Source organism: Neovison vison, chromosome 2, assembly GCF_020171115.1.
Source record: "Neovison vison isolate M4711 chromosome 2, ASM_NN_V1, whole genome shotgun sequence".
In the NCBI taxonomy this organism is placed as follows: domain Eukaryota; kingdom Metazoa; phylum Chordata; class Mammalia; order Carnivora; family Mustelidae; genus Neogale; species Neogale vison.
The window spans coordinates 79,580,913-79,593,421 of record NC_058092.1 but is presented as its reverse complement, the minus strand read 5'-3'; the positions used below and the strand labels follow the sequence as shown (position 1 = coordinate 79,593,421).

At 35.6% G+C, this 12,509-nt stretch overlaps 1 protein-coding gene across 6 annotated transcripts in view; it reads right to left on the bottom strand.

The window, feature by feature from the left end:
• Positions 1–12,509, bottom strand: part of CCDC18 (coiled-coil domain containing 18) — a 118,461-nt gene that overhangs the window by 87,034 nt on the left and 18,918 nt on the right. For all 6 annotated transcript variants that reach the window (XM_044238699.1, XM_044238702.1, XM_044238703.1 and 3 more), the window contains 5 exons: positions 11,148–11,244; positions 8,595–8,716; positions 6,526–6,817; positions 3,635–3,759; positions 2,645–2,805 (listed from right to left, as the gene is read on the bottom strand). In XM_044238699.1, the coding sequence (XP_044094634.1) occupies positions 2,645–2,805; positions 3,635–3,759; positions 6,526–6,817; positions 8,595–8,716; positions 11,148–11,244 (797 nt within the window). The remainder of the gene's footprint in view (positions 1–2,644; positions 2,806–3,634; positions 3,760–6,525; positions 6,818–8,594; positions 8,717–11,147; positions 11,245–12,509) is intronic.

Sequence of the window (12,509 nt, the reverse complement as noted above, 5' to 3'; positions counted from 1 at the left end):
ATATATCAGTGAGTATGCGTACATTATATACATATATATAGTATAGGAGTGCAGACATCTTTTCAAGATAGTGATTTCAGGGGGTTGGCAGGATAGAGAAACCAGATGATGGGTATTAAGGAAGTGACATGTTGTGATGAGCACTGTGTGTTATTTGCAACTAATGAATCATTGAACACTACATCAAAAACTAATGATGTATTATATGATGGCTAACTGAACATAATAAAAAGAAAAGATAGTAATTTCAGATGTCAGATAAATACTCCTAACTGCAATTACTACAACATATGGTAGTCCTATTTTTAATTTTTTGAGGAACTTCCATCCTGTTTTCCAAAGCAACTGTACAATATACGTGATCACCAACAGGGCACAAGGGTTCCCTTTTCTTCACATCCTCACCAGTGTTTATTTCTTGCCTTTTTGATGATAGCCATTCTGAAAGATGTGGGGTGATATGTCATTGTGGCTTTGATTGCATTTCCCTGATGATTAGTGCTGTTGAGCATCTTTTCATGTGTTTACCATGTGGATGTCTTCTTTGGAAGAATGTCTATGTAGATCCTCTGCCCATTAAAAAATATATATTTTATTTATTTGAGAGAAAGAGAAAGCTAGGGCAGGAGCAGAGGGTGAGGACAAGCAGACTTTACACTGAGTGCCAAACCCAACCTGGGGCTTGATTACACGACCCTGAGATCAAGACTGAGTTGAAATCAAGAGTCAGATACTCAAATGACTGAGCCAGGTGCCCCGCCTCTGCCCATTTTTTTAAATTAAATTTTTTTGGTATTGAGTTGTAGGAATTTTTATGTATGGATATTAAGCCTTATCAGATATGATTTACAAATGCTTTCTCCCACTTTATAGGTTGTCTTTTCTTTTGCTGGAGAGAAGCTTTTTAGTTTGATATAGTCCCACTTATTTTTACTTTCTTGCTTTTGGTTTTGGTCTTAAGTCCAAAAGAAAATCATCATCGAGACTGATATCTAGGAGATTTTTTCTTATATTTTCTTCTAGTTTCACAGTTTCAGGTTTTATATTCGTCCATAATCCATTTTGAGTTGATTTTTGTCTGTAAGATAGTAATCTACTTTCATTCTTTTGCATTTGGCTATTCAGTTTTCCTGACAGTGTTTATTGAAAAAGCTATCCTTATCCTATCGAATGTTCTTATCTCCTTTGTTATAAATTAATTGACTCCTTATGCACAGGTTTTGTGGTATCTATGCTGTTCCATTCATCTATGTCTGGTTTTAATGTCAATACCACACTGTTTTAAATATTATAGCTTTGTAATATAGTTTGAAATTAGGAAATGTGATGCCTCCAGCTTTGTTTTACTTTTTCAAAATTACTTTGGCTATTGGGTCTTTTGTGGTCCCATACAAATTTTAGGATTGTTCTACTCTTCTATAAAAAATGCCATTGGAGGGCACCTGAGTGGGTCAGTCAGTAAAGCATCTGGATCCCAGGGTCCTGAAATCGAGTCCTGCATCGGGATCCCTACTCAGTGGGGAGTCTGCTTCTCCCTCTCTCTTTGCCTCTCCCCTCTGCTTGTGTGTGCTTTCTCGTTCTTTCTCAGATAAATAAATCTTTAAAAAAAAAAAAGAAAGAAAGAAAGGAAGAAAGAAAGAAATATATCTTTGTATTTAAAAAAAAAAAAAAAGGCAGGGCACCTGTGTGGCTCAGAGGGTTAAGCCTCTGTCTTCGGCTCAGGTCATGATCTCAGGGTCCTGAGATCGAGCTCCACATTGGGCTCTCTGCTCAGCGGGGAGCCTGCTTCCTCCTCTCTCTCTACATGCCTCTCTGCCTACTTGTGATCTCTCTCTCTCAAATAAATAAAATCTTTAAAAAAAATAATAAAAATTTAAAAAAAAATTTTTTTTTAAAAGCCACTGGAAAGGAGCTAGAAAAAGAACACAAACAAAGCCTAAAGTCAGGAGAAGGGAAATAAAGATTAGAGCAGAAATAAATGATATAGAAACAAACAAAAAAAGAAACCCAGAATAGATCAATGAAACAAGGACCTGGTTCTTTGAAAGAATAAAACTGATAAACCCTGAGTCAGATTTATCAAAACGAAAAGAGAGGGGAACCTGGGTGGCTCTGTCAGTTAAGCATCTGCCTTTGGCTCAGATCATGATGTTGGGGTCCTAGGATTGAGACCTGCATTAGGCTCCCTGCTTAGCGGGGAGTCTGCTTCATGCTCTCCCTCTGCCCCTACCCTGCTCTTGCTTTCACTCACTCTCTCTCAAATTAATAAATTAAAAAATCTTTAAAAAAAGAGAGAGAGAAAGAGAGAGAGAAAGGCCTCAGATAGATAAAATCATGAATGAGGAGAGATCAGACCAACCCAAACTAGTACTAACAGATTATCGATAATAGAAACTAAACTTTTGATAATCCATTTCTCTAAAAAAATTATCATAAAAGACTCAGAATTAAGGGGCACCTTGGTGGTTCAGTCAGTTAAATGTCTGCCTCAGGTAATGATCCCAGGGTCCCTGCTCAGCGGGGAGCCTGATTCTCCTTTTGCCCCTCCCCCTGCTCATGCGTATGCTTCCCCCTCCCCCAAAATAAATAAAATCTTAAAAAAAAAAAAGACCTAGAATTTAAAAATTCAATTTAATACACTCACCTAATTGACTACCTCCTAGTTTTACTGGTTCTGTCTCTAAACTATTTAATTTGCCACTTTCTTGTTTCTCATTACAAGCAATAAGACTCTTAGATAACTGATTTGCAGCCAGGTTTGCCTGAAGCTTTTGAATTTCTGCCTCCTTTATTGCAAGCTTAATCCTGGAACAAAATAAAATACACCAAAAATTATTAGAAAGATCCTATATAAATATCTCATATCATTTTTACCTCAAGTTAGCAAAATTTTAAAACTCTGGTATTTGTTAACTATTGGGCAGGATGTAGAAATTCTTACATACCATTGATTGGAATCTAAACTGGTCAGCTATTTTAAAAACTTGATAATACCTAGTAAAACTAAAAATATACACACACCAAGAGCCAGCAATTTCACTTTTGGAGAAACTCTGGCATATTGTAAAAGGAAACATGTAAATGTATGGAATTTGGAGCACTGTTTATAATGGGAGAAAAGTAGAAACAAGGTAGCTATCAATAAATAGTGATACAGTTATAGGATAGACTCCTATATAGTTAGCTACTAAAACTAACCATACTAATCCACCCATTGATTAGTCACTCTAACTACCTACCTCTAAGTACCTACCGCAACATTTATGAATTTAAAAAATAATGCTGAGTGAAAAAGCAAAATTACAAACAATATAAGCACATAGTATATTTTCCATGTATGGATGTAAACATATACAAAATGGACTGAAGAATATACACCCAATTCAGGATGGTGGACACTTAGGAGGAGAATGAGACTAGTGGGAAGGAATAACCCATAATGTTTTTACTTAAACACATTTGAAAAAAAAAATCACAGAATGTTAGGAAGAATCAATTATTAGTTGTGGAAACAAAGATATTTGTTATAATACTTGCAGAACATTTCTGTACATTTTTCATCTTCTTAAAGATTAATTACCAATTTAAAAAAAAACACTGTATTTGCTGCAACTTCAGCATCTGAAAACCATACCTCAATTCTGAAATCACCATTTTATTTGCCTCACAGCAGCCAATGTAATTGTCTTCCTTGTTTGAGAAACTACTCATCTGGTGTTTAGAAAGAGATGATTTAAAACCAAACATTTCTCTTTTTAACTGCAAATTTAAAAACAAACACATGTAAACTTACAACATCGATGATGCAACTGTTTTATTATTCAGAACTCCAATTTTTAAAAATTATGTGAATTAATAGAAATAACCTAAGGTCCATCAATAGGATAAATGTATAAATACATTATGAAATGATAAGATAGCAGGAAAAACACAAGAGTTAAAATAAATCTGCATTATATAAATCATCTGGAGACATCATATAACACAACATTAAGTGAAAAACAACAGAGGCACATGTAGTATTTTCCAAAAATATATTAGTAATATATGTTTTTCTAGAGCATTCACATTGTGGCAACATTTAAAATATAGACAAGAACAATACACATAAGTTTTGGAATAGTGCCTACCTCTGTGGACAGATTCAAAGGACTGGGATCTAACACAGTACATAAAGAGGCTTTATTTATCTGTAAAATTTTATTCTAAAAAAATCTGAAGTGGATATCACAATATATTACTCAGATATAGCAAGTGGTATGTGCTTTTCTGTGTTTGAACAATAGAGAATTTTTTAAATTAGTTGTGAAAGGGGGTAAGATAAGCACTTAATGACTACTACCTTCAAATTATAACCAAACCAAGCTTCCTAGAAATGAAAAAAATTCACAATTCCAAACCATGTTATTCCTAGCATTGCATGAAACACAGGATCAAACATATATTACCAAACCAACTTCAGAATCATATAGAAAGTAATTCATGATATTGAGTCAAATGAGAATATCAGTTTAAAATGAATGCTATTGGGTTCCTGGGTGGCTCAGTCAGTTAAGCATCTGTCTTTGGCTCAGGTCAGGAACCCAGGGTTCTGGGGTGAAGACTTGCATCAGGCTCCCTGCTCAGTAGGGAGCCTGCTTCTCCTTCTCCCTCTGCTCCTATCCCCACTTATTCTCTCTCTCTCTCCCTTTCAAATAAATAAAATCTTTTTAAAAAATTAAAAAATGAATGTAATCTGCATTTAATTACTGTCAAATTTCAAAAGTAAACAGTACATTAAAAACCTAAGCAAAAAAATCAGGATCCTAGGAAAGCAGATATAGCAGAGGTCTGGGAACCAAGAATTATGCATTCTAGTTTTAATTCTACTATGAACTAGTTGTAAAAGTTACTTACTTCCTTGGCGCTATATTTCTTCAGCGATAAAATGACGGTGTTGAATCAAACGATTTCTAAGGCCCCTTTCAGCTTATTAATTCCATGGTAGTTTAAAATTGGTAAGAGTCTACCACCCATTCAAATATATTTGAAACCATCCATGAGATATTTATCTACGCTCTTTTCCTGATCTCACCCTTATCATACATGTATCAATAATGGGTTTCTGATAGTTATATTTACTTTCTTCCTAATCTCACTTATATATATGGTCATATATATAACTGAAAGAGAAATAGTGGTCAGCTGCTATCATAAAAACATTTTAATGTTCTGTGCATTCTAGTAAGTACATGAAAAGCCATACAACATTATTAGTCATTAGAAAAATGCAAATTAAAACTACAATGTGATACCACTTTATACCCATTAAGATGGCTATAATCTAAAAGACAGATAATCAAAGATGTTGGCTAGGATGCAGAAAAGCAGGAATAATATTACATTCCTGGTGAGAACCTAAAATGGTACAGTTACTCTGGAAAACAGTTTAACATAACTTTACCATATGACACCGAAAGTCCACTCCTACATAACTATCTACTCAAGAGAAATGAAAAGTATGTCCACAAAAACAGTTGTATGCAAATGTTCACAGTAGCATTGTTCTTAATAGTCCAAAAGTGGAAGCAATCCAAATGTCCATCTAATGGTGAATAGATAAATAAAATGTGGTATATCCATACAATGGACTAATATTCAACAATAAAAGGAAATGAAGTACTGATATATGTCACAATGGATGATCCCCCCCAAATTTTTAGAATGCAAGAAACCATATATTGTATAATTTTATTTATATGAAATGCTCAAAAAAGACAAATCTCTAGCGACAAGAAAGTAGATTAGTGGTTCCCTAGGGGTGGGTATGGGTACAGTTACTAATTATAAATAAGCACAAAGATCTTTTGAGGATGATAAAAATGTTTGAAAACTAGATCGTGGTATTGTTCCAAAACTTGCAAGGTTACTAAAAATAACTGAACAGTACAATTAAAATTAGTGAATTCTATGCTATGTCAATGTTACTTAAATGAAGCTATTTAGTTGTTGTTGTTGTTGTTTTTAATTTTTTTTTTATAAACATATAATGTATTTTTATCCCCAGGGGTACAGGTCTGTGAATTGAGGTTTACACACTAAATGAAGCTATTTTTAAAAAATCCTGTGTCAGGGCGCCTGGGTGGCTCAATCAGTTAAGTTGCTGCCTTCAGCTCAGATCATAATTCCAGGGACCTGGGATGAAGCCCCACATCAGGTTCCCTGCTCGGTGGAAAGCCTGCTTCTCCCTCTCCCTCTGCCTGCTGCTCTGCCTACTTGTGCTTTCTGTCAAAAAAAAAAAAAAAAAAAAAATCCTGTGTTGTTCTTACATATGGCACCTCAGAGACTAAGACAGGTGGAAGAGTAGAAAGGTTAAGTGCAGAAAAAGAAAAGGGATTAGACAGAGGAGAAATTCATGATTGAAAGTACAGATATGTAAAAATACATACATACATACATACATATATGTATACTAATAAAGCAACCACAAGATGATGACCTCTCATAAAGCAGTTCAGTAAGATTTTCTTTTTCACCCATACTTACTGGCAACTGGGACATAACTTTTTCCAAACTTCTCAGTTCCACCCTTGAACTTTCTATTTCTTGTTGACACAAATCTAGTCGCTCATTCTGTGCTACAACACGGACCTTTAATTCTCGGTTTTCATTCATTAGAGAAAATTTTTCTCTAAGTACTTCTTCTTTGTCCTCTAATTCACTCTCTAGTTTCAGAATATTTTGCCTAGATTCAGTCAGTTGTGCCATAACTTCTGAATTTTTCACTGCCATGAGCCTTAATTTTTCTTTTCCATTGTTATTTTCTTCTTTTAACTGCCTATGAAGAAACAAGCATAAAAATGAGAATAAAATATACCCTATTTTCAGAAGTCATATTTAGTTAATCTCACTTTTTAAATATTTTTAAAGCTTTAATTCTAGAACAGTAACACCAGCTCACCTTTACTGAGTGCCTACTTTCTGCACGCCAGGCACCCACAACTTTATGTGGGCAGCACTATTATCATTCTCTGCTTACAGATAAGGAAACCAAGCTATAGAAAGGTTATGAAACTTTGCCAGTGCTCACAGTAAATAGGAGGGCAGGACAATTCCATTATCTTCAAAGCATTTCTGCTCTCTTTTGAAAAGTGTAAGACAGGAGATCTAACTCAAAATCCTAAATCAACATATTGCAACATCAAGAAAGTTTTAAATATGTTTTTTAAAGATTTTATTTATTTATTTGATAGAGAGAGATCACAAGTAGATGCAGAGGCAGGCAGAGAGAGAGAGATGGAAGCAGGCTCCCTGCTGAGCAGAGAGCCCGATGCAGGACTCGATCCCAGGACCCTGAGATCATGACCTGAGCCGAAGGCAGCGGCTTAACCCACTGAGCCACCCAGGCGCCCAAGAAAATTTTAAATTATATAAGGAAAAATCATGAACTATTAGCCATAACTCTAAGAAACAGTAATCAACCATTAACTGAATACTAAACAGTATTATTTTCAAATATATACGCCCACACACATCCACATACACCTATAAAAACATGTCAAACATTAGACCAATCTAATCTTTAGAACTGCTGGTGAATGGATTAATGGATACAAAAATGTGGTACATCCATACAGCAGAATAATATTCAACAATAAAAAATTAAATACTGAAATACATCACAATGCATTCATAGTTTCCTATTTCACATTTTTAATGTCTCTGAAATGAGAAGTCTGGACTAAGTAATTCATCATGATTTGAAAAACACATATTTTACTAATAAGCTAATGTCACTCTACAAGGACAGTATGTGTGTGTTCATTTTCTCTAAATATATGCAAAGCAAATATGTTGATCATATTACTCTGTATTTACAAGCATATTAATATCAACATACTTTATTGGTTAAGAATCCTAACGTTAGCACCCGAATGTTTATAGCAGCAATGTCCGCAATACACAAACTATGGAAAAAACCTAGATGTCCATCAACAGATGAATGGATAAAGATGTGGTATATAAATACAATGGAATATTATACAGCCATCAAAAGAAATGAAATCTTGCCATTTGCGATGACGTGGATGGAACTAGAGGGTATCATGCTTAGAGAAATAAGGCAATCAGAGAAAGACAACTATCATATAATTTCCTTATATGAGGAAGTGGAGATGCAACGTGGGGGGTTGGGGGGATAGGAAAAGAATAAATGAAATAAGATGAGATCAGGAGGGAGACAAATCATAAGAGACTCTTAATCTCACAAAACAAAGGTTGCCGGGGAAAGGGGGGTCATGAGAGGGTGATGGGGTTATGGACATTGGGGAGGGTATGTGCTATGGTGAGTGCTGTGAAGTGTGTAAAACTGGTGATTCATAGACCTGTACCCCTGGGGCTAGTAATACATTATATGTTTATAAAAAAATATTAAAAAATTATTTAATAAAAAAAAAGAATCCTAACATTACCTAGAAAACAATTTCAGTCACGAAACCTATCTTTCTATGCAATTTAAGGCCATAATTACAACATACAAATATTCTATCTTATAATGTTTCAGTTCTTTCTTCATTTCCACATAAAAATCCTTTTTCCACAACAGGATACTGTACCTTAATTTCTCTTTCAGAATTTCAAGGTCACTTTTATATAGACCACACTTTTCCTGTAGCCTTTTATTTTCTTTTTCACAGCTAATTAGATTTTTCTCTAATATTTCTTCTTCAACTTGAACCTAAAACAATAATTCATTTTAAGTTGACATACTACTGTGGTCATAAATTTTAGGTGTTCCAAAAAAAAAAAATAGTGATTTCAGAAATAAAAATGAGAGTACAATTCACATTCAACATGTTTAAGGCCCTGGTCTTGTAGTGAAAGGAGCAAAGTAAACTTCCTCAGCAATAACAAAGGGCAGGGAGGGGGACTCGACCATCTGTCCAGAAATGGTTAAGGCCTGTGAAAGAGGGGCAATGGTACTACCATCTGAAAGCAAGTGTTCTGGCCTCACAGGCCACAGGCAAGCAACTCATATAGGGATGCTACATCAAGTTAGTAAAGGCAAACTATACCGCAAATGTTCCAGAGAAATAATTCTTGAAATTTTATTGTATTCTTGAATACTCCCACTGAAATCAAATCTAAAACAGGTAAAAGTAAAGCACCCAGGAGGTGCCTGGGTGGCCTCAGTTAAGCATCTGCCTTCAGTTCAGGTCATGATCCCAGGATCCTGAGATCCAGCCCCACATCCAGCTGCCTGCTCAGCGGGAATCTGCTTCTCCATTTGCCCCTCCCCACTGCTCATTCTCTCAATCTCTTTCTCTCTCTCTCAAAGACAGAAATAAAATCTTAAAAAAAAAAAAAAGTCAAGCACCCAGGTTGGAGTGGTGGGGGAAGAAGGCTCAAGAGATCTGCCTCCACTTTCTGTTACATCTACATTACTACAGGGCTCTGCTGACCACGGTTTGAAACTGAGAATCCTAAGGAGAAGTGTGAAAAAGCATCTTGTGTTTTTTCTTTCTTTCCTGTATAAAGTCCTCCCTCTCCCTGAGGATATTCCCCCGCAGTGAGTATTCTACCTCCTTCATATTACCTTATAAAAAATCCCTTCTATGCTATTTCATTCCCATGGGGATCTTCTCCAAGGCTTTCAAAACAGTGACCAGATTAATTTACACTTTAGACAGTACTTAATAAGATCCTGATTTTTAATTTTTTTTTTTCATTGAAATATAGTTGGGAGCCTGTGTGGCTCAGCGGGTTGGGTCTCTGCCTTTGGCTCAGGTCATGATCCCAGGGTCCTGGGATGGAGTCCCACATCGGGCTCTCTGCTCAGGGGGGAACTTGCTCCCCCGCCCACCCCTGTCTCTCTGCCTACTTGTGATTTCTCTGTGTCAAATAAATAAAATCTTAAAAAGAAAGAAAGAAAGAAAGAAAGAAATACAGTTGACACACAATGTTACATTAGTTTCAGATATCTAACACAGTGATTCTGCAACTCTATGCATTATGCTATGCTCACCACAAGTGTAGTTCCCATCTGACACCACACAACACTATTACAATACCATTGACTCTATTTCCTATACTGTACCTTTCATCCCTGTGACTTATGCATTCCCTAACTGGAAGCCTGTACCTCCTACGGGTATAGCCATTTTGCCCTCCCCCACCCTCCTTCCCTTTCTGTGAACCATCAGTTTGTTTTCTTTATTTATAGGTCTGATACTGCTTTTTGTTCATTTTTTTTAGATTCCATATATGAGTGAAATCATATTGTATCTGTCCTTATTTTTATTTTTTCTAATTTTTAAAAAAGATTTTATTTATTCATTTAAGAGAAAGAAAGAGAGTAAAGAGAGAGCACAAAAGCAGGGTGGGGGTAGAGGGAGAAGCAGACCCCCTGCAGTGGGGAGCCTGATGCTGGGCTCCATCCCAGGACCCTGAGATCATGACCTGAGCTAACCAACCAAGCCACCCAGGCACCCCTCTTATTAAATTCTTTTTTAAAGATTTTATTTATTTATTTGACAGAGAGAGAGAGAGCAAGCACAAGTAGGCAGAACAGCAGTCAGAGGGAGAAGCAGGTCCCCCACTGAGCAAGGAGCCTGATGTGGGGCTTGATCCCAAGATCCTGGGATCGTGACCTGAGCTGAAGGCAGATGCTTAACCAACTGAGCCACCCAAACACCCCCTTATTAAAATTTTATTATTTCTTCTGTCTACCTTTCTTTGAACAGAATCATTAACTTCCTCTGTTTTAATTATTAAATCAAAATGAAATTCTCTCACATTAGTATCTATTGACCAGACCTCCCTTCTGAGCTCAACATCTGAATATTCAGCATATGGCCTTCCTCCAAACAGGTTTTATAATCCCTGTGCTATTACTTGAAAATATTAAATGAATGTAATAAAGTCACTATACTACTATGCAGAAAATGTTCAAGGAATGTTCCTTGAGAAGTTTTTTGCTCATTAAAAGAAGATTATGAACACCAGCCTTAACCACTACTTATAAATTCTTTATTCCAACAATTTTATTATGAGGTCATAAAAATTATTCCCTGCTTTAGTTGTAAGCAAACATATTCTATTTATGTCTGTTTTTATATTTAGATATAGACAGTAACACAAAACACTGAATTGGCACATCTGCTTCTTACCTTTTCCAGTTTTTCTGCCACTTTTTCTTTATAATGTTGGAAGGCTTTACTTAACTCTTCAGCATTATATAGTGCTTCATTCCTTTGTCGTTCAGCTCTAAAATTTAAAAAGGGATGATTAATAAAAGTAAAGAATGTTCTACATTTGACTAGTGAAACTCCAAAGTAACCTATACTTTATTGTAAGGAAAAATTAGAAATGAGCAGTACTAAATAAGAATATTAGGCTTAAACTGCAAAATGAAGAATAGAGACTAAAAAATTTCCTCACTATTATCAATATGAAAAATAAAGTACATTAACTTTGAAACATATATACATTCCTATGTGTTGGCAATTTTTTTTTCTTTATCTGGAAAAGATTATGGGAAGTGGCTTAGGCTGTACAAATTCTCAAAGATCAGTTATTACAGAATCAGTCCATTGTCTAGTATATTAAAAATACTCAATAAATCCTATGACCTTTGCAAAGGGCAAGTAAATTTTCAAGAAGGTATTTTCAAAAGACATATCTAAAAGATATAAAAATCTAAATAACAACATCCAACCACTACAAAGCCCTGCCTTAGTTAACCCTGATCTTTCCTCTTACTTTTCACATCGAACTGAGACTACTGGGCTGAAATATAATCAGTATCATACCCACGCCTAAACGTTTTTCTATTATCTAAACTTCTTCTCTGTAAAGTCCAGACCTTAGCCTAAAGATTTTATAAAGCAAGGGGATGCATGGCAGGGAGGAAATGGGGACACCACAGTGAGATCAGAGGGTTTGCATGTACCTGAGAACTAACCTTTAATTAGGTCTTGTGGCCTACCTGTGCATGGAAAGGGGAAAGACTATGTTATTTTTAACAGATTCCTGGGAGGCCAATGCAAGCCGCCCCGATCCCTACCTTGATTGGCATTTCTAAGCTATATATATTAATCTCAAGGGGCCCAGAATGCGTAGCCCCAAGAGAGGTAATCCAGTGAACATGAACAAGATGGAGGGCCAAAAACAGAGTCAGGACTGTCAGCACTCCTACAAGCACAAAGCAGGGATCTTATTTATTTATTAAAAATCAATAATGAATTTTCCCAGCAACATTTTATGAACTTTTTGTTTTTTAAATTGCAAACAGGTACCCCTTAATGCAGATTAACCAATTTTGATATTTTGCCATAACTGCTTTTGTCTCTCACCTGAGATGTTTTTGTAGTGAACTGCATTCTAGAGAAATTAGTAACCTTCACCCTTAAATACTTTAGTATGTATCCTAAGAAAACACACATTGCCTCATATAACCACAACTATCAAATTCAAGAAATTTAAAATTGTTACAATACTATTATCTAACATATAATTCATGTGTAAGTTTT